At 41.3% G+C, this 22276-nt stretch overlaps 1 protein-coding gene across 2 annotated transcripts in view; it reads right to left on the bottom strand.

Annotated features, from left to right (window-relative positions):
* Nucleotides 1–458: 458 nt before the first annotated feature.
* jag2b (jagged canonical Notch ligand 2b) overlaps nucleotides 459–22276 on the bottom strand; it is a 51703-nt gene continuing 29885 nt past the window's right edge. The window contains exons 6-26 of one of the 2 annotated variants that reach the window (XM_033990503.2): nucleotides 19268–19398; nucleotides 18372–18491; nucleotides 18148–18261; nucleotides 17890–18003; nucleotides 15340–15453; nucleotides 14924–14970; nucleotides 13682–13855; nucleotides 10452–10614; nucleotides 9852–10013; nucleotides 9059–9172; nucleotides 8839–8952; nucleotides 8077–8190; nucleotides 7524–7640; nucleotides 6828–6855; nucleotides 6190–6275; nucleotides 3980–4093; nucleotides 3780–3895; nucleotides 2696–2950; nucleotides 2482–2613; nucleotides 2209–2359; nucleotides 459–2131 (exon numbers count right to left, since the gene is read on the bottom strand). In XM_033990503.2, coding sequence (XP_033846394.1) covers nucleotides 1620–2131; nucleotides 2209–2359; nucleotides 2482–2613; nucleotides 2696–2950; nucleotides 3780–3895; nucleotides 3980–4093; nucleotides 6190–6275; nucleotides 6828–6855; nucleotides 7524–7640; nucleotides 8077–8190; nucleotides 8839–8952; nucleotides 9059–9172; nucleotides 9852–10013; nucleotides 10452–10614; nucleotides 13682–13855; nucleotides 14924–14970; nucleotides 15340–15453; nucleotides 17890–18003; nucleotides 18148–18261; nucleotides 18372–18491; nucleotides 19268–19398 — 2992 coding nt within the window. In that variant the 3' untranslated portion in view covers nucleotides 459–1619. The remainder of the gene's footprint in view (nucleotides 2132–2208; nucleotides 2360–2481; nucleotides 2614–2695; nucleotides 2951–3779; nucleotides 3896–3979; nucleotides 4094–6189; nucleotides 6276–6827; nucleotides 6856–7523; nucleotides 7641–8076; nucleotides 8191–8838; nucleotides 8953–9058; nucleotides 9173–9851; nucleotides 10014–10451; nucleotides 10615–13681; nucleotides 13856–14923; nucleotides 14971–15339; nucleotides 15454–17889; nucleotides 18004–18147; nucleotides 18262–18371; nucleotides 18492–19267; nucleotides 19399–22276) is intronic. The other variant, XM_033990504.2, reaches the window with a different exon arrangement.

Below are 22276 nucleotides of genomic sequence, written 5' to 3'. Positions count from 1 at the left end.
CTTAAAATGTGCTCTTATGCAAACATGAAAACAAAGACATTTTGACCCACAGAGCCAGTGGACTGGGCTCTCCTCCTCCACAGAACTGGGATCTCCAGAAGCAAAGTGAAACAGGGAGCACTTTACTTTAGGCGAATAAAACACGCCACAATACACTTCACAAAGAGTTACGTTCTTAGAGAGAAAACAAACCAACAACATAAAAAGATGATACACAAAATGCAGGACTCTTTACAGTGAGGCACCATATGCAGAGTGCTTCTGAAGGCTTTACAAAGTATCACAAAGGGGAAATCTCATCAGGTTTGGTCATGTCCCTATGATGTCACAGGGTCGTTATCCAATCAGAACTATGTTTATTTCATTTGGAAAAGGAATCGCCAAATAAGGCCAATATCCATGTTTTAACCAATAGCAAAAGGCTTAAATGGATCTAACAAAATCCAAAATCACCAGGCATAAAAATCAGCTCAACTGAAACAACTCAAAATAATTTAAGAAAATAACGTGGCTACTTTGAGCACTTAAACCCATATTTTTTACATCTAAAACTAATATAATATTCAACATAATGCATTGTTGTATTGGTTAGTATGTTTTTTTTATCCCCAATGACAGAGCATTTGTAAAGCCCTCAAGAAGCCCTCAGCTGGTACCTTACAGTAAGGTTTAACTTTGGGACTCTGGATATGACGTGTTATAAAACCTGCCTATTTCAACTGGCATAAATAAAAGGAATGGCATTGTAAAAAAAAATAAAAATAATATTAATCATATATCAATAATAATAATAATAATAAAAATGTGTGACTTGTCTTTAAGTTACTTATTTCAAATATACACAGCGACTCCTTTAGTATTTACATATATGTACAAAGTTGTGTGTTGATCAAATACCTTGAATGGCGTTGCTGTGAAATTGAACTTTCTAAATGTACATCCCTTTGAGATGTGAGAACGCGGAGGTCAAACAGGGCAGCGCGACTCAGAGCCTCGGGGGCTCAGTGGAAAGGCACTTGCTACCAACTCAATACTGCAAACTCCTCGAACTGAGCTTTCACTTTCATTTTCACCAACCACAACAGAGACTGGACAAACTATGGAAGGCCACGTAGTAGGCACTGGGGTTGGTCCCCTCTCCCTCCAGGCCATGGTTTTGGTAAGGCTGGCATGGGACGGCCACAGGTGGTAGATCAGAGACGAAGGGAGGGAGGGGTCACAACATGCCCCTCCCTCGCTGTCCCTTAGTATCTGCCCCATACACTCAACAGGAGCCTGTGACAACTCAACTAAATCATCTTAAACACAAATGTCTTTATACAGATAGCATGTTCACCTCTTCTCCAAATGGTACAACTCCAAACATAAATTGCAGAGATCTTGCCTCCTGAAAACAAAACTAAGCTCCTTCTGTACATTTGAAAGAAAAATAAAAGAAGAGAAATAAAAAAGCATGTTCACTGTGCTCGAGCCTCCTGATCAGGTGACAGTGACAAAAACATGAAACCAAACAAAGAAGGGCTTGTTAACACAAAGCCTTTTCTCCTCCAAATAGTCCAAAATAAGATAGTAGCTGCCTGGCAGCTTCTCGCTGGCCTGCGAGTCTTTGCTTCAATTGCTTATACACAATGATCTGTCAGGTCCTTTTTCCCGTTGAACACGGCGCTGACATTTTTCCAGCGGTTGTCTTTGGGGCTGTAGCCGGGGGTCCGGTGGGGTGATTTGAGGGGTGGACTGGAGCTGTGCAGGGTGCAGATGAGCGCCCCACTGGACTGCACTGCAGTCTTAGAGTACTTGGAGCCTGCCTCAGCTCCACAGCTCTCCTCCTCCAGCTCTCCCTCTGTCTCAGTCTCCTCATCCCCCTCCTCCCCCTCCTCACACGTCCGACATGACGCCGGACCCATGAGCTTTCTCCGCTCCTGCTCCGCTTCTCTGTTGCTCTCTTTGAGCTGCTGGGCCTGTCCCACCACCACACGCAGGGGCTCCCACTGGTTGTTCACGTTATCGTCAGTAGGGGGCCGGGCGTTCCTCTCACGCTCTTTTCTCCTCTTACGGGTCCACCACACACACACGATGATACAGAACAGGCAGAGCAGGCAGAAGACGGCACACAGGACGGGCACCAGGTAATCTGAAGGACCAGACACACTCACTTAGAAAACACACCTTATGTAACATGAGCCTACATCTCTGTCTGTTAGCACTCACCCACAGAGGGGGGCATGACCCGCGTCTCCACTTTGACCTCGGTGACAGCCAGCAGTATGGTGCTGTTGTGGCGTTTGGACAGGGCACTCACTATGGTGCTGGCCACCTGCTGCACCAGGCTGTGGTCTGGGAGGTCCTCCGGGTGGAAAGACTGTAACAGAGCACACAGAAGGTTAGGCTCACTTTGTTCTGACTGCAATGTCTCACAGACATACACCCAGCTACAGTGGAACCGTTCCCATACAAAAGCAGATCAAACCCAGATTAACTTACAATGGCCACTTCTACGGCATCCTGGTTTGAATGTGAAATGTCACAGAGAAGGAGAAGGGAGTGGTCCGTGGCCAGGCTACGGATGTCGGGCAGGTACCTCAGCTCAAAGCAGATATTCTCTACTGTGGTTCCCTAAATAAACACACACAACACCATTAGCAAAAACACTGCCAGGAAATGTTACCAGGGTGTGGGCACGTATGAGAGGACTTACCCTGGGCACTTTGTCCTGGCTGAACACTAGAGTGATCCGCCCACAGCTGTTATCCAGGTGCCCGGAGTTGGGCTGGCACTTGGTGGGCGGCTGTGAGGGCGAGGGTCCTGCCACGGAACACACCCCCCACTGGTGACAGGGGGGAGATAGGCAGCCCAGGTATCTGTGTTCCACACACTCTCTGCCAGCAGGACACAGCTGTCTCTGCTCCTGCTCTGAGGGGTGGAGCTGGCACGGCCGACGACCACACACCACCTGGCACCACACAGGGAAATAAGTCTGGGTTTAATGGAGATGGGGAGCAGGTAAAATCACTATAGCCACTATGCAACTGTTTGTTGTAATACTGCTAGTTTAAGTCACTTGTATTGCAAATGACCAAATCCAACATTTGAGGGGATTTTGAGCAGTACATGAGAATACCATGCAATAAACAGGTAAAATCTCTCTAGCCTGCCATCTAGGAGTACAGACTTTGGAGACCACCCATAAAGCCCCAAAATAGAGTATTTAGATACTTTTAATGGCCAATTTCCAATACAATACATGCATTTTAGAAGGGTTTTTGGGCAAATCATGATTTTATGTTGTAGCTAAGACCGGGCTGGGCAATATGGCAAAAAATGTGGAAGATAAGATAAGTATTTTCTTAAAGATATCATTGCATAACTGAAATAAGTGCAACCTTTGTGATTTTTTGGTTTTGTTTTGATTCTAAAAAACGTAAACATGCAAGGTGATGCAAGATTCGTCTACATAGATCCGCAGTAAATTTTCCTTCAACCCACATCTTACGCGTCCTTTCACTTTCAGAAGAACATCTTATCTTCATTACATGAAGTGTTTGGACATTAACAGAGTAGACTTATTGAAAGCCTAAATCGCTGAAGGTAAAAGACGACCATATCCTATGTCATGCCCCGGTAACAAATGATCCAAGCAACTGTCCAGATTCATTTTCACAACTCAGCTGCTTTTAGCGTCTGTTTGAACTCCATGGGAACAGTAGCTGGAGGTCTTTTTCTATTCTACTCTTAGCCCCACAATAAAGGCCTGATTGTGTGTTGCGGAGGTGCCATGTTACCTTTGTACAGGCCACTTTTCCGTTGAAGCAGTGGCAGCTGTTGCATTCTTCCTCCCAGCGGCTGCCGTGAGGGAACTGCAGCCCGGCATAGTGGCAGGTCTTCCCTATGCCAATGACTGACAGGAAATTGTATGGAAAAAAGTCAGTATTTTAGCAGGAAAATCTGAGTTGAAATGGGAAGTGGTAAAGGAGATAGTTACATTCTTGACATCGCGAGCCTCTTCTTCCGAGGGGACAAATGCAGCGGTAGCCGTTGATTTCGTCCACGCAGGTGGCACCATAGGCGCACGGAGAGGACTGGCATTCGTTGATGTCTGGAAAAATACAGATGAAAACAATTTTATTTATAAAGGTCAGTATACAACAAGTAGATGACAGTACACAAGCAAAGGCTCCAAAATACAAGGTCAGAGATTGACGCGTGGATTTTAAACAAGACTGCCTTAGGGGGATACCATGGTACGCCTTGAAAAATGCACAATTTATGGTATATGATATGTTCACAATGGAATTGAAAGCAGTAATTTGACATTTTGTAGTAAATAGCTTGAAAATACACCAATAGTACAGCAGTAGGTTCTTATTTTATTATCAAAAGCCACAGTTGAAATTTTAATATTGTGACTTTGATACAAAAGAATAGACAGTACTGATTTTGAAATCCAAATGAGAATTTTAAAAGCTCTTTTGTCAGACAATATTGTAATTTTAGTATTTGTCTATTATACTATGTGGTCTTACACTAGTTCTGATAAAACTCGAGATTAAACTGTTCAGGAAAGATCACATTTTATCCAGTTATGAGATTTTTTTCCAGTATCAATACTTGTTTTAGTATTGATTTTTCGTTACTTTTGACAACCTTGCCAGTAATCTGTCTAATCTATGTTCCTTGTATTATGTGAAACAAGCCAACAAGCTGTCTAACATTAGTAACTGTTTTAAATCCACAGATAATTTGATATGAATTGATGATAATGGCAAGAATTGGAAAAAAGGTCCCAAACCACAAGTCGACAAAGCCTTAACAAAATAATTCCTCTCACACGACCTTTATGTTAACCCCAAAATACAATCACAAACCCTCCCTAGTCATGATCGTGTCTTTTCACCTATAAATAATTCAAGCAATCATACACTACAGCTAAGCCCAATGCTGATTTAAGCCGCTTTCAATGCTTCACTTTGCTCCCAAAATCACCTTGAGCTGGCTATTGTCCCCCATTTCACATCAACACAATCACCACGAGAACCCTCAAATTTTGAGACAGAAACGGTGAGCGGCGCTATCCGGCCCGGGACAAAGGGGTTAGGACAAGCAGAATTTCAGGGTCACTGGGTAATTTGTCTTGCATGTGCGCTTGTGTGACTGTGCGAGTATGGAGGAGGGTTGACCTTTGACCTCCCGAGCCCGAATTTAGGTGTCAGGGTGTCCATCTAGCTTTGGTACTCACCCCCATCCTCCCATCCTCCCGTCACTCAAACATGCTCTTAATCATAGTGTGCCACTGCTGGTATTGTCTGCGTTGGTCAAAGCATTTAAGTAATTTTCTGTATATTGTGACCCAAAGCATTGCCATTGTGAACCAAAGCTCTTTTCCCCCTTGTTGACATAAGCTGGCATTTCAATTCGTTTCATATGTCTTTTTCTTTTGTATTTTATCAGCTAGACTTTGATGCTACATCTAGGTCTTACTTGGATTTTATTTTGGCACATGAATTAAGAATGGTTTATAGAAATTCACTTTGTTTTGCTCGCATAATAAAAATGAACAATGTTGTGTAATGACATTGTCTTGTTACTTTGTAGTGTTTATTCTATGTATGCTTTTTTTTTTTTTTTTGCAATCACATTTTATAAAGTAGAGACGTACAAACTACTACTGTCTACTTTGAACCACTCCTGGACGAATGAGGGATTACACAGTTTGAATACAGTTAGAGTTAAGATTTTTTTTATTTATTAAAATGTACCTAAAGTTGTTATATTTCCATTACTAGATTTTCAATAAAATCTTGTGCTATTGTGAATTAACTACAGCGATATAAAGTTTTAGATAACACTTTATAATAACCATGCTTTATTAATGCTAATTAAAGTATAAACAAAGACTTAACTCATAATGAACAGTTTATTAAGAATATATCATGCACAGTAACTACTTAATACACAAAGCCCTTACGTAAGTAGTTACTCTCCCTGAATCAGTCTTAATTCATAATCAACAAACTTATTACTGTTAAAGTATTATTATAAAGTGGCACCAGTCTTGCACTTGCACAGAACGATCATTCATTATAGTTGCAAATCGTCGATAAAATATGAGAGCAGAACTGTGTTTTGTTTGTGAACTGCTCTTTATTACTTTGCACTGTGGACTATACAGATGTTTTGACTCTCAATACTCACTTATTCGACAGTCTGGTCCAGCGAACCCGGGCGCGCACTCACATCGGAACCAGTTGACTCCATCCACACATATACCGCCATTGTAACTAAAACAAAATTGAGAAAAAACATTAAAAATAACTATCTCGAGAGCCACAGTCTTTCCAGCTGCTACAAATCTCATGTTTTTGTGTCTTAGTCGCGGTGGGGGTGACTGCCGAAGCACCATTCAACTCATCAATACAAGCTAGCACTTTTCAGATGCTAATAGGCGTGTCCAGCCCCCCTCCCCTCCTCTATCCTGGTCCTCCTCAAAGCATTACCCCCCTCGACCCCCTCCCCACGTCGCAAGGGAAGTACAATAGGAGCGACCCCCCCCGCCTCGAACCTGCATTCAACCACCAAAAAAAAAACGTCCCACCTCTCTCTATTCTTTTCAATATCCCTGGCCCCGAGATGCCTCTTTGAGCTTTGATTTAAGACAACTTCCACAGCGCTCTTAGCTGGCCCTCCTCCGCCTATACCCCACCCCAAAAAAGACACCTTCCCTCCCACACAAGCACCCCCACCCATCACGTGAGCTCCCCTCTGATGTGGAAGATGCTTGGAGGAAGGAGAAAAGGATGTGTGGAGATTTCAAAGAAGGAAAAGATACATACCATGGGTGAGGATTGCAGTCGTTGATATCTGTGGAGAGACAGGCTACTGTTAACTTGTGAAATAGCAATAATAATAAGTCAAGAATGCCAAGTCTTTTTTTATTATATCAATACTAGTATTGTAAAAAACATCTAGACATAATTTACTGTATTTTCCTGTTGTTTGATAACTGTCAAATATAGTGAAAATTTAAAGACCCAGTATGCAACTTTTTTGCTAAAAATCTGCACAAAAAAACAACTTTGAGCTGAGTGGACTTGCTCCTCTTTTTTTTGGAAACGTTCTATCTTTCCAGAATGTTCCAAAGTTTTAACTTTCCATTTCCTTGGAATCATGCAGATGGTGTGCTACCTCCAGAAAGTGACATGGTATTGCTTTAAGTCATTTTATAAAACTTATTTTGGCTGTGCAACTTGACTAAGGATTTAGTCAAATATACACATTGGGAGTGATTTCTATGCACAGACAATACAGACTTAATTATACTGATTTAGATTACATCTTTTTGAATTTTGAAAGTGAACATGTTTTATTTTCACACAGAACTATATCATACATATATGTAATTAACTTCCCTTCAAAACTAACAAACGTTAAAACCTCCCATCTCAAAAAGCTCATACAGTAGCGAGCACAGAACAGTGCGGTTAAAGGGAGACACTAGCTCTAGCAGAGAGGATCAGAAATAGCCATACTTTGTTCACATGAGGGGCCTTCCCAGCCTTCTTTGCAGATACAGGTGAAGGCGTCCCCTCCTCCCACACAGGTCCCTCCGTTCAAACAAGGACTGGAGGCGCACGAGTTGTTCTTGGCTGCAAATGCAAAAATGGTGAGTCACAAAGTTAGAAATAATATCACAGAATACACTGAACATAAACTGCTGGATTTAGAAAAATGCCTAGATAAAAGTGATCAAAATTTGGGGAATTTTGGCCATCACTCTTTTGGTTGTTGCAGCAATTTTTAAAGGAAAGCGATGGATATGTTATACTTTAATTTCTCCATGATAATGTTTGAAAAATCTGAGGCAACCTTACAGAAACAGTGAGGGTACAACTAACTTCATGGTTAGTGATACCTAACTGAAGCATTAGCCTTAGTGCATGTTTTTTTCAGCTTTGTGTTAGAAAGTGGAGGGAGTGTAGCTGCAGATTTACCGTTACTTTGTTTTTAGTAATAGTATGTTTATGCAGTGACAGAAGATGCAGAAGGTAACCACTCCACTACAATTCCCATCTAGCTCTTTACCTGTGTTGCAAGTGTTTCCACCCCATCCCGGAGGACACGCACAGCGGAAGGTGTCCCCATGGTCATAGCACGTGCCTCCATTACTGCAAGTGGTAGCATCGCACTGACTCTCTCCTATTTGGATCAAAATACAAAATTAGCTAAACTAAGAGATTCAAGATTAATAGATATTACTAATTAAGTAATTTGTGAATTCTTGGTAGCGTTTTGTGTCGTTAAAAGGTGCACTATGTAACTTTTCTGGAGGTCTAAATTGAAATCTTAATGCCTTTCTTAGAATTTTACACAGTCTGGCATTAAACCATCTATCTTGCTTTTACACAATTCCAGGTGTTATTAATTGCTTAAAAAAAAAAAAAAAAAACTTAGACAGGGGTTACCGCTCTACAGATCTGACCTGTAACTTCACTTGCTTGTCTCCATGGAGATGGATAAGCTCAATGCCATACTATGCAACATTCCAGGCAAAGCAATAGCATTTCCAAGGAGACAAAGCAGACGCTGACCCTCAACCAAAAAGCTACATACCGCACCTTAAATATACACAGGCCAGAGACAGAATTATGCAGAGGTTAGAGTTGCCAGACTGAAAACACTAAAAGAAAGTCCAAAGATGTACAAATGGAGTTAAAGTGTTAGAATATTAGAGGAATGGGCTGAACGGCAGCAAAGTAAGAGATTTGTATGGTCATAAAACTTGACGTTGACATGTTTTTCCACAGCAGTAAACAAAGGCATTAACACAGAGATGGCATAACTCACGCGAATGACAGGTCTTGCCCTTCCAGTTATCGGCACACTCGCAGTAGAAATCATTCACCAGGTCCACGCAGCGCCCACCGTTTTTACAGGGGCTGTGTCTGCACTCATTTACGTCTGCAGCAAGGACAGAAGAAATTATGTCAGTATTAGTAAGCAAGGGAGGGGTAAACCAATGTGAAATGTGTTGTTTGGGAGAATAAATATGAAATAATGTACTAACTGAGGTCACAGAGGCGTCCCTCCCAGCCGTCCGGACACACGCACTGGAAGGAGTTGATGCCATCGATGCATGTGCCACTGTTTTGGCATGGGTTACTCACGCAGTCATTGATGTCTGAAAAGGCAAAGGAGAAAAAAAGAACTTATTTAGAAGAAATATTTAAAACTATGGTTTTAAATACCACCAAGACTGAGAATTTGACCCATGCAGTCACTGGTTGATAAAACCATATGTTGGTCAGCTGAGCTACTAATAATGATAAAAATAATAATAATAATACAATGACAACTAAATGTGCCACTTAAAGCCCCAGTATGTAACTTTTTAGGCAAAAACTTTATTGTTGAGAGTTTCAACAGTGGTCATCTGGACATTTTGCTTTTTGCTTGTTTTTTTTACTGTGTTTATTGCACTGAAAAACTGGAAACATGGTATAAAATTTATCAATCTCTATGGATAATATTCCAAAGTTTTAACTCTCCATTTCCATGGAAACCTCCAGAAAGATACATACTGTACCTTTTAAACAGTTGCTTCTAAAATTCTCAAATTTTGTCAGGCACTGTACAAGCTTATTATTAATTCCTCCTCAATTGCACTTTTATTGTAAACCATTCCTCTCCAAGACAATTGAGGCAACCAGAAATGTCTGGCCCAAGGACACAACAACACCACACAATTGCAGGGTTCCCACAAAGAACCTTTGGATTACTGGAGCGTTCACACCAAATAAACTATTACCACCACATTGTATTGCTACATAAATGTCTACAAGTCTGAATATAGTACATACTCTCATGACAGTAGATGCCACTGAAACCCTGGTCGCAGATGCAGGTGAAGTTACCAGTTGGATGGCTCACACAGCGCCCCCTAGGTCCACACACATTTGAGGAAATGTGACGCACTGCAGAGGAGTCGTTGGACGCCACGGCAACGGTGCAGCTGTCAATCACTAAAAGCAATATTGATAAAGTTAATGACTCATTACTTTTGCTAGGTTGTTATCAGAAAACACTGAGGTCCTTCTTTCAAGTATTCCTGTACTAAAATACTGCTTCCTACTTCAGAGGTAGCCATTTGGCATAATTTAGCTTTAACCGGTAACTTAATCTGACGAGCTGCGAAACTGCTCACTCCTATAACTTTTTGTCCAGTTGACAGATTTGCTTTTTTCTTTTACTTAATCGGTTCAATTTTAAAAAAAGAAAAAAAGAAAAAAAAATCCAAGCCACATTAGAAATAATAATTGGACTAATGTGAAAAATAATGGCTGACAGTTTGATTACTAAAATAATGTTGAGTTGTAGGCTTAATACCACAACTTTTAAATAAATTAGATCCAAAAACCAAGCCATTTTCCTCAATTAATAGTAGTAAAGCATATTGTTACCTTGACATGGGGTGCTCTGACAGTTCTCCTTTAGGGTGGCACAGGTCTTGCCCTCGTAGCCTTCGGGACAAGCGCAGTAGAAATCCTGCCCCATACTGTGGCACGTGGCTGCGTTCTCACAAGGGTTTGAATCGCAAGAGTCTGCAGGCGACCAAGTTGGAATCTGTCAAGAGATTAGCGTTGATATAAATATTAGTGATAGGTGAAAGACAAAAATAACCTCAGACACAAGATACTACAACTTCATTTAAATGAGCACACACTGAAGGTATATTTACAATTGCGAGGTAGAAACAGTGAGTCTTTTTGAGGCTATGTTTACTTAAAAAAGATTGTACCAAATGTTTTCATGTAATAAAGTAAAATTTGTTTTGCCTCAATGAAGCTATATACGATTTATGTAAGAGCTGTAAGGGAGCATCTAAATTTATGAAGTTTTTATCCTCTCTAAACCAGGAAGTGCACTGTTTGCATGCTAGATGTTGTTAGCATTACTGTGACGGGAAAACTTTACTCTAGTTTTGGACTGTTGTGAAAACCGTATAAACTCATCGCGGTGAATGACTGGGATGCTAGGAATGCGTTGTTAAAGTGAGGAATAACTTCACCATTAAAAATGTACTTGTCCTACAGTGTCTTTAAATGGCACTACAGCACAGTATTAGACTTAAACATAATGGCAAAAAATATGTTAAAGCTACACTGTGTAATATCCAGATCCTGAAAAGCATCACTATACACCATATCGTTTGATTTAATTAACAAAAGTTGTGTAATGCCAAGTGACTAGACATTTGAAATCATAAAATCCAGTTGAGAAAGTGAAAGTGAATGTACAGTGGGGCAAAGACAGCTAAAGTGGTGAGCTGCTTAGCCTTGCTCTGCTCTGCTGATGTTCACTATAAATCGAAGGTAAGTGGAACAGCCAAGTAAAGCCTCCCAAACGTCCCTAAGCTCATCAAGGGAAGCCACACATTCACTGGTACATCTGCCTGCCTCCTAATCTCTCCAGATTACTCCAAGACAAGTCTCACCCACAGACACCCACAAGAAAGTCACCAAAAAAAGGGAGATATAGGGAGCGTTCACACTCAAGTTCAATTCAACAACATAATGCCATCTTAATCCTGATGTGGACCTGTTCTAGTCCTGGGTTAGTCCTGATATAGTCCAGGTTTAGTTTTGGGTTTAATCTTTGTTTAGTCACAGTTTTTTTGGCCCCCTGTCCCCTGTCCCCGTCCCTTTCCCCGTCCCTGTCCCCGTCCCTTTCCATATTTTTTAGTAATCATCCCAACCGTTTTAAATTACACTAATAATTTTAGATGGGGCGGAATCCATTACCTTGAACATGACACTACACGAAATGCCAAATATTTTCTGGGTGTAGAAGTTCTTGCAAACTCATCACTGTAATAAATCACCAAGAGGTCGACATGTCGGTAACTTTTGCTTTTCCTTCATGCCACAAAACAGAGTTAAAACCTCCATTTGTGTAAACAGGACTGCGCATAAACTCAAACTTGCACCCATTTGCCATTTAAGGCTTTGGAGAAGGGCAAAAGGGACCCAGCCTGTAGGCCCTGTGTTTAGTTTAGAGCCAGGAGTAGAGCCATGTTTCTTTAGCCTCTGCATGTGTGTGGTCAGGGGGTCTCCTGTCCATCTACAGCACATTAGAGAAGCATCCACAACAACACAAGAAGCCAGACCAAACAAGTCATTTAACCACTGTTGGAATATATGGTATAATCCTGGTTCAGAAAAAGCTGGGACAGAAGCTATCCATCAATATAAAATTTTCAATATTCCTGTGTTCATTTTCAAAATTTCTCAGACTATTGAAACCTAAACTAAAAAAATCTCACTCAATAAAGGTGCACTATCCAACTTTTCTGGTACAGCATCCACCACCTGTTTGTCTCCATGGAGGAGTTATTGCTTTACCTAAAATGTTCAACACTACGGCAACTTGTACATCTCCATGAAGACAAGCAGGTGACACTGGGGAGATCTGTGGAGAAGGCACCCCACTCACATTTTTGTAGCAATTAAAATGTATGTAAGTGAATAGACGATAACTGAGTGAGTCTATGCTGTGGAACATTCCAGGCAAAGCAATAACATCTTCATGGAGTCAAGCAGGTGGTGCACTCTCTACTAGAAAAGCTACGTAGTGCACCTTTTATTGAGTGAGATTTTTTTTTGGTTTACGTTTCAATACACAATACTTTATACAATACTTTAAAAATAAAAGAAATCTTGAAAATGAGCACAGAAATATTTAAATATTGTTGGACTTAATAGAAATGGATGGAATTGTACCCATTACTTTCCATTTTTGAGAGGCAGCTGTGCAAAAACAAAATACAACGCAACTGTATGAAAAGTTTTGTCCACTAAAGTTTGGTGAAATGCATTCAATCTTTATAGATGTATAGAAATTAGGCAGGACAAATCGATAAATCGGGCGTGCGAGTATGTAACAAAGTAAGGTGATACTGAGGAGCGTAGTTTTGCTTCTGCCCGTAGTACTCCGGCACAGCTCCAGCGTCGCCCCATTCAAACGGGCTCATATTTATAGTAGAGATGCTAAATCAGGATTGGCTCCTGACCAGCAATGTCCTCCATTCTGTGCCCAGGAGATTCGCGCCAGTGTCAGTTTCCTTATTGCTAACCTACATTTAGTTAGAGCAAAATGGCAATGACTCAAATGAAGCGGCATTACACAATCAAACCAATAGGAAACACGGCATGAAATACTACAGATAGATGGAATAAATATCAAAATGTCATGGTGGGCAGATGGGATTAAATTTAGCAATCTCCATGGAGACAATCAAATAATGCCACCAGGTCAAATTACAGGTCAAATTTGTGAAGAGGTGATGCCGCTGTCAACTATGCATGTTCTTGAGGTATTTTGGAACAATAAAAATCGCCCATAAAATACCACAATCTGAAAAATATTTAAGGAATGCAATAATATCTCCATATCAACAAGCATTTAGTAAACCCTCTACAATAAAAGATACACAGTACACCTTTAAGTTTCTTTTACTACAGGGAACACAAGCCTAACCCAGTACGTCTTCCATAACCTCGGCACAACTGTTCCCCCTTAGGCGCTTTATATGTCTGCAGCTAAATCTCCTTACTGCAAAAAGACCTTATGCAGCTTTAAATATAGTATCCCTGTGTGTCCAGTGCTTCGACCTGGGACACTTGAGCCTCACCTCGCACAGCTGTCCGGAGAACTCGGGTGGGCACTCGCACACGAAGCCCTCCAGCACCGTGTGGCATTTGCCGTTGTTGTGGCACGGCTGGCTGTCGCACTGATTCCTCTGCATCTCACAGTGAACGCCAACGAAGCCAGGGGGGCACAGGCACTGGTACCCCCGTGCACCCTCCTGGAAAATAAAATATTATAAGCATTAGTTTCTTAAAGTGGAACACTTATAGCATTGCCTACTGCCCCTCGGCATATTTTGGGCTATTGTAGTGCAGTGTGAAAAAAAAAAAAAAGTTTCTGTGACCTGCCTTCAAGTGGCCATGGCAATTTCAAGTACTTGTTGACATCATGCAAGACTACCCTGATTACAGCCAGGTGTTTCTGGTTACAAACAACTGGCTGCAGAGGTGGAGTCTGAAGTGTGGATATCGGTAAGACAATCACAATGTCCCCCCTTCTTCCCCCCACACTCTTTCCAGGTACTGCCCAGTTTAGCAGTTCTATTTGAAATGTAGTTGTGGACAAGGTTTAGGGGTTTAGTCCCACTTTAAAGATACTCAAGTTTCTTAATAATTTGGTGTCATTAACTAGAGCTAAAACGATCTTCAGAAGTCGAATAGTCAGTCACTGAGACCTTTTAAATATACCAAATAAAGGTTGAAATATGGACTATATACTTTTAAATAGAGAATTTTGATTTAATAACGCAGCTCTCTTTGTGTTAAAAAGGTCTTTTCATATGAATCTGTATAGTCCAGATAACGATTATGATTATCAAAATATGATTATGATTAGTTTTATAGTTGACTCGTCATGAATAGTCAGTCGTTGCAGCCCTATTATTCATTCACTCCTTAGCCAATTCCAAAGTTGATAAAATATTTTCTATAGCCACGACTGACCTGGGACACTGACACACAGTGGGTGCAGATTAGCAACATGTTCTGTTTCATTTTCAAACACCACCAATAAATGATTAAGTAGGAAAGGTATGTGCATAACATCATTGTGATTGGGCAACAGCAATGCACGTCAATACAGCTGGGATTGAACCATCAGCTTTCAAGTTCAAGTATTTTCACAAACTCACACTACTTTACATAAAGGAATTGTTTAACCATTGAAGTGAAGCGTCTTACCCAATGTCACAACTAGAGTATACCCTTTTAGGTAGTGGGAATCAAATGCCATTTTCAAAATTTAAGGCTGAATTTTTTAACTTTGAAATATGAGAATTTGAACATACCTTGCAAGTTGCTCCATTCTGACACTGTCCGTGGCATCCATTTAAATCTGAAACACAAATATAAAAATCAGACTCATTTATCAACTTATGTAATATTATTTTGAGTTATTACTTAAAACAAAGCTTGTGCAATTATTTCTTTAAAAAGTTTGGAAAAGAAATAACTTTTAGTGAAGCCAAGAAAGTGACTAATAATCAAGCATGCAGGTTGGGTCATGACAGCAGAGCAGCAGCAGCTTCCAGGCAAGATGGGTTACCACTTGTGTGAAAGTGAGTTATGTTTTAAACCACTACACCTACTGCAGTGTTTTACAATGTGTGTCGATAAAGTTAAGGTTTTTAAAAGGCAGGAACCAGGAAGAAGGATAGGAGGGACAGGGACTTTTAAGAAGACAGTGCCAATAAAATGTACTGACTCATATCACAGTTCTGTCCAGACCAGCCCCGAAAACAGACGCAGTAATATCCACCAATCAAATTTTTGCAAGAAAGAGCATTGACACAGGGCTTGCTTTTGCACTCATTTACATCTGTGAAGGCAGGAAGCAGAAGAAGCTCAATTTTAAAAACAAAAGGGGCAAAAAATAAAAAATAAAATAAAAAAATCTTAAATCTAAAAGGTCCTATATTACGCAAATCTGACTTGTGAGCTTCTAGCCATGTTATAATGCTGTTAAATAGGGCTGTGCCAGAAATTGAGACATCTATAGATCACAATCTAAACTTTGGTTGATCTCAATGTTAAGGCCAGCGCATTTTGATGGACAGGCTTACAGCCAATCCTGTAGCAGGGAGAGTGTGTGGTGCTGAAGAGTTATGCTCTGTTTAGGTGAAAGCTCTGAGTCAGGGCCACAGCTCGTCTCTTTATGTCTCCTCACGTGGCTTCAGGTTTCACAAGTTTGACTTTAAATCTGCACAGTTTGACTAAAGGTCCAGTGTCTCCTTCCCTCTGCCTCTGTGTGTGCTCCCCTCCCTCCTTCTCCTCCTCCCTCTCTCTGATCCAGCTCCTCACCTTCTTTGAACTCTTTTCTCTTGTCTGGTGCTTCTCATTATTATAATTCATATTACGGAAAAGTAAACAACTATTTTCTCAGTTTATGAGTGAAACTTAAGACCTAATTTAGCAAATGGACATCGTCTTTTAGTCTTAATATATTGTACAAACTCATTCCAAACTTTAAATACGAATTTATCTGGAATTATTAGTCCCATCAACACAAAATAAAACCTGTAGTGATCCCAACACCCTGCTCTTTTCACTAAGATGGAAGAAGATCGAATCGAAAATCGATATCGATCAATATAGGGGAAAAAAAATATTAGCTCCGTTTTGATTCATTCACATTTTTGTATAACTTCATGTACGTGATGAGGAAACAACATTATGACATAGATCAGAAATAGAGCAATATAGGCCCTTTAATTGAATAAGATTGAAAGTGGAAGTGTGTCTCTTTTTCCGCACGAATGAAGATCAGTCAGCCCTTACTGTTTTCCAGTTTCTGTTTCAGAGTGAGGAGGCTTTAGTTTACAAACTCGCTTGTAACCAGAAGCCGGGTTGGTCCACACCATTAGCATATTATGTGTCACTGTGTACAATAGCGAGTAGGCAAGGGTGGTACGCACAAGCATCATGGAAATATCTGATGATGGTAAAATATACAAAATAGAGATAGGCCACTAGATTATGTAGATTTCAAGACTGTAGCATATTTTTTTTCTCGTTCTACTTTGAAAGGGTCCACAAGAATTCAATACACACTTGTACTACATACTTATAAGGGTAACAATGTATATACCATAACCATATGTAATTAACCGCTTACATTAATTAATTATAAAATGGCCAATTATGGTATTGTTATTGGCCCTTTTGATCATCTTAACTCTACATTTGAGTAGGCAAGTTTCAGACACTGAACAAAAAAACATCCTGTTTAAACTTCCCACTGGCAGAAAAATTGACAATCTGAAATATGAACTGATGTAAGAATCACATTTCAGAACATGTTTGTGCCATTCTAAACTAGAGTGTTGCCAGTTTTTATGAAGCATAAGACAATACGTTCTTGTTTGAGAAAGAAATCATGGTACTTCAAAAACTGCAGTCTATGCAATTTGCTAATTGCATTCATTCAAATTTCATTTCACTTGCTATGAATCCTGCAGCCCTATATAGCTCCCTCCTCTAATCTGTAGATGTATGGGACTGTAGCAGTGGTTAGGGGCTGAGAGGGGGGTAGTCCTCCACACACACCTGTCCCCTAGTGAAACTCTAGCCGTCACATACATTGGGGCAGGTAACACAGGAGGCCAACTGCAGTGTGTAAGCTGACACTGGACACTGGTAAGGGGACACTGAACGCCGCAGATCCCCTTCCCGATTCCGACTCCACCCCTCACGAAGCACACAACTTTGTTTACCAGCAGCACTCAGACATTTCCTGGCCTCGCTCTGGTCACGTCCACTCACCAGAAAGACAGCACTACATGAATGCGGATGTGCATGTACATGCTAGTGCTAATAAAGTTTGAGTTAAAACGCACTTGTACAGCGCTTATGCGCTTATACATTAAAAATATAACCTACCAAGTGGAGTTTATGTACTTCAAGGTTGTATAATAGAATTTTTTGCTAACACAACAAAGATTTGTTGCAAAATTATATGGAAAGTTTTCTTGGCTGATGCCCTTCCTATCACATTCACCGTTACTGTAGTATGCAATGAAATGCCAAACCTTAAAGAAAATGGATGTTGGAAATCTTGCTAGATTATCAATATTTTGCCAAGACCTACTATGTGCTGAGTAATAAACACCATTTAACTGCTAAGTGCTTCCACAAAAGGCAGAAAAGTTGTGTGGTGACTTTGGTTCTGGCTATTAGACTTGTGCCTGGTGCAGCCCTCTGTGGTGCAGGGCTGTGGTATTCAGAGCATGAATAATACATGGGTTTGGAGGCTCACCTATCTGGCAGGTTTTTCCTTCCCACTGTGGGGGGCACACACACTCAAAGCCATCCTCCAGATCGATACACGTCCCCCCCTGTGCACACGGGCTTGACGCACACTCGTCTAGATCTAACAGACAAATAGAAAAAGAGCATTTTAAAATAATCATTTTCCATAAAAATAGTGACAGAAAAAGTCACAGGTGAGCAGTGATGTACAGTAATATCCACTGCTACACATGTGTATAACAATGTGAGCTCTAGAAGGTCATACTGTTGGCACAGGTGGGGCCGCTCCAGCCTGGAGGACAGTGACACTCAAAGCCTGTGAGCACCTCGTGGCATGTGCCTCCGTTAGCGCAGGGATCTGAGATGCACGCATGCTCCACTGAAACAACACAAGAGACTGGACTTTAGAGACACTTGAGCTGTGGTGGAGCAGACACAGTCTGAGCTGTGAAGCAGTAGAGACAGTATGAGCTGTGAGGGGGCTCGTACCGATCTGGCAGGTCTTTCCAGAGTAGCCCTGAGGACAGGCGCAGTAGTACTCATCTGGCTCTGTGTTCATGCAAGTGCCTCCATTCACACAGGGCTGGTGGCGGCCGCAGTAGTTCAGATCTACAAACGGTGAAGAAACAGTGTTAGTGCCATACACCTAAAATAAGAGCCACATAGAGGAGGCTGCAGTGCAACAGCCTAACTCTGCGTTCAGAATGCTGATTGGCCGTGTGCTGCTTGCGTTGGGAGTTACTAGGAAGCTTGAGGCGCTCAGTAGAGCACCAGCTGTCAGTTCTGACGGGAACCACTAAGTGTTTTCACAAGCACTCTGTTACAGAGCGAAGGAAGCGTACACTATTTACAGCATGGATCTCTTTTAATCAGATGGATATTGTACTAATAGAAATTGCCATTTTGGCCACTGCAGTGTCCATGTTTCCAATACACTTCTCAGGTTTTTCATTGTGAAAACAACCTCCACTACGGCCCATCTGATCCTGGCTCTTACTCTAAAGGCCAGGTCAGCCTAATGCTGGTAAATAAATGAGCAGTGATCTGTCTCCAGCCTGGATCTTCAGTCTCATCCCCTGAAGAGCCCTCATGACGAGGCAGCGCAGCGGGATCAGGTGTCCCCTCCTCTGCTCAGATAGCACAGCAGTAAAACTATCTGTGGCTCTCCAGTGTGCAGGAAGCAGCTAACATCTTACTACACTCATTACATCAAGACAAACAACCTGAGCGAGGAATATGAGGGCGGGCTGGAGCACGCTGTCCTCAGTCGGCGACACAGCACCCTGATCAGTTTCAGCTAGGTTTTTGCAGCTTACAAACACATTTACACAAGTGTACAACATCAAATATGGTATTGTTTAAACAGTTATGTTGTTGGTCCATACCTTTGTCACAGAGCAGGCCTCCCCAGTTCCTCTCACATTTGCACTGCCAGGGCTGGCTACAGGTGCCATGGACACATCCGGGGTAAAGCACGCACTCATCACAGAACTGCCCCTGCCAGCCGTAGTTACACCTGAGGAACACACAGAGGGGTAAGTCCTTCCACTCTTCTTCACTTTAGTGCAGCCCTCCAGCTCCTCTATGTGCTATTGTGCTCAAAGCCCTAAGGAATGACTTTTATGTTGTTTTTTTCCTGATACAGTTTGTTCCTGCGTAAAACAAAGCACTATCAACGCCTCTTGACCATAAAAATGTCAATTAAAAAAAATAATAAAAAAATCCGAAAAATAAACAATTCATGTACTATTTTAACACTCTACACACACATTTCCATTGTAATTTCTTATCACTCTAATTTCTGTAAAAACAAGTTAGACACCAAAAGAGCCCTGCTGGTCAAATATATTGTTTGTATTTTGAGCAGCGTGGGAAGTGGGGGTCTGTGTGGACAAACAGTGGAAACACACCTAATATCGTCCTGGCTCAAAGCGTCCCAAGGCCTTCAGCCGCCTAATCTTAGTGGAGGGTGACATTCCAGGGCAGGAGGGTTAAGAATACTTCCAGCAGCTCCCATGTTCCCCAGTGGTGCAGGGTGGGACATGGGGGTGGGGGGGTATGTGTGTGTATACAGTGAATTGGCCGTCTCATGGCGCGAGGCTATTCCAAGGCTGAGGTGTCGTCGAGCCAGCTGTCTTGTCAATTGACTGCTATTTTGAGCGGGAGCCCCCTCTCTCCTGCAGACGGCACCGCTGCTACCCTCTCAGACCCTGCTACATACTAGAACCACAGTATCAGGGGTCTGTGTACTTTGGAGTAGCAGTAGGAGTAGTAGTAGTGCTTTCTTCAATTATTACAGCTGCTACTACTGTGAGGATGGGGGTACAATTGTAAGGCCTATATGCCCCCCCCCCCATATCATTCATGTACGGTTATGCAATCGATAGTGACATTCTGCCCAGGGCCACTGTGGCTATAAAAGTACATTGGACTGAATGAACAATACACCAAGTTGGTCACATGCACACAATATCAGATTAGTATTAGATAACATTATTAAAATTACATGTAAACAGCTAAATCTGATGAAAGTAATCTTATTTCTTTCTGATCATGGTCCCTCAGATTTTGCTGTCTGTTATGTGATTTCTGGACATTTAATATTGTATAAATTCTATACAAACAGTAGATTTTAGAGTGTATGTAAACATAGCCACTGACACTACTGCTACTAGTACTGCTAGTACTATTACTACAACTAGTTCTGTTCTAAAAGCACAGTAGCATGAGAAAAAAAAAATCAACTATATCCTTCCTTTGATAACCTAATAACATTTGACAGCAGTGAAGCAACATCACTCCAAGTTTAGCCAATCCAGTCGACACCTTCACCGCCCCAGGACGCGAAAAGCATCATTTTGTGGTTTAAAGTTGAACCATTTCATTCTGCTTACTCACCAAAGACTGTAGGCGTGATATGATGTGTTAAAGGTTGAAAACGCCCAGAAATTAATCCGGGGGACACAGCTCCAAACTTGGAGAAAATGAGTCCGAACAGGTCTAATGTGTGCTAATAAAAATCCCAAATGCGTCAGGATGACAAGAGGCACGTAGCGTTGCTTTGTGTTTCTTTAAGGCCCATAAAACCGTGATGGATTGTAAGCAGTGAAAGGGGATGGCAGCGATTGAATGCCACTTGGTTATATTCATGCCACTGCAGGACTGCTCTTTGCTGCCGCTCCTCCATTCACCCAGTCGCACCGCCTTTGACTGTGGGCTGACATTTGGGAACAATATCCAGCTTCAAGCTATGTACAAACAGAAATGTGGAGGAGGTAAAGCACTCAGGGAGAATACTGCAAACTACTGCATGTTGCTACTATACATGTGCAAGTTGTTCTAGTAACACTATGGTGGGGCATTCTTCTGTGTACTACTACTACAGCTTCTAGACACTATTAGTTTTTAAAATGTGTATAGGCCTAATACTACAAAAAAACAAGTCAAATGTCCACATTATTGCAAAGGTGCAATACAAACAATAGTTCATCTATACTGCCTGGCCAAAAAAAAAAAAAGTCATCACCAAAAAAAAAGGTCACACACTAATACTTGGACCGCCTTTATCTTTTGATTACGGCACACATTCGCTGTGGCATTGTTTCGATTTCGCTTCTGCAATGTCACAATATTTCTTTCCATCCAGTGTTGCATCAATTTTTCACCAAGATCTTGCATTGGGATGTGCTGGAGAAGGCTTTGTGCAGCAGTCAGACTCTACCATCATCAAAGATTCTCAATGGGGTTAAGGTCTGGACTCTGTGGTGGACAATCCATGTGTGAAAATGATGTTTCATGCTCCTGAACCACTCTTTCACAATTTGAGCCCGATGAATCCTGGCATTGTCATCTTGGAATATTCCCGTGCCATCAGGGAAGAAAAAATCCATTGATGGAATAACCTGGTCATTCAGTATATTCAGGTGTCAGCTGACCTCATTCTTTGAGCACAGACTGTTGCTGAACCTAGACCTGACCAACTGCAGGAGGCACGTACCCATTTCCTTAGTTAAATTCCGGCGGCAACGTTTTTTTTTTGGCAGTGTATAATCTAATGGTAAGTTGATATGCAATAGGATGTAGGCCAGTCAAACATTGATTACTGTACTGTTATAAGAAATACAAATCCTATTATAATAATCAGATATACTACAAACTATACTCCACGCTACTAGATACAGGTACATACAGTACAGAGTACTACTACTATCAATATTATTTGGACATCATATATGGATTACAGAGCCAACTGCATACTATGACAGTCTACCTACCACATACTTTTACAACTGTACTACAAGCTAAAGAATGTTCCTCTGATGGCACACTACTGCATTTTATGGCTGTAACTATTACTGCTGTTACTACTGCTAATTATACTGCTACTACAAATG

The sequence above is a fragment of the Periophthalmus magnuspinnatus genome, chromosome 24 (assembly GCF_009829125.3).
Source record: "Periophthalmus magnuspinnatus isolate fPerMag1 chromosome 24, fPerMag1.2.pri, whole genome shotgun sequence".
Taxonomy (NCBI): Eukaryota; Metazoa; Chordata; class Actinopteri; order Gobiiformes; family Gobiidae; genus Periophthalmus; species Periophthalmus magnuspinnatus.
The sequence above is the reverse complement of the archived record's forward strand: the minus strand, read 5'-3'. Positions and strand labels throughout refer to the sequence as shown.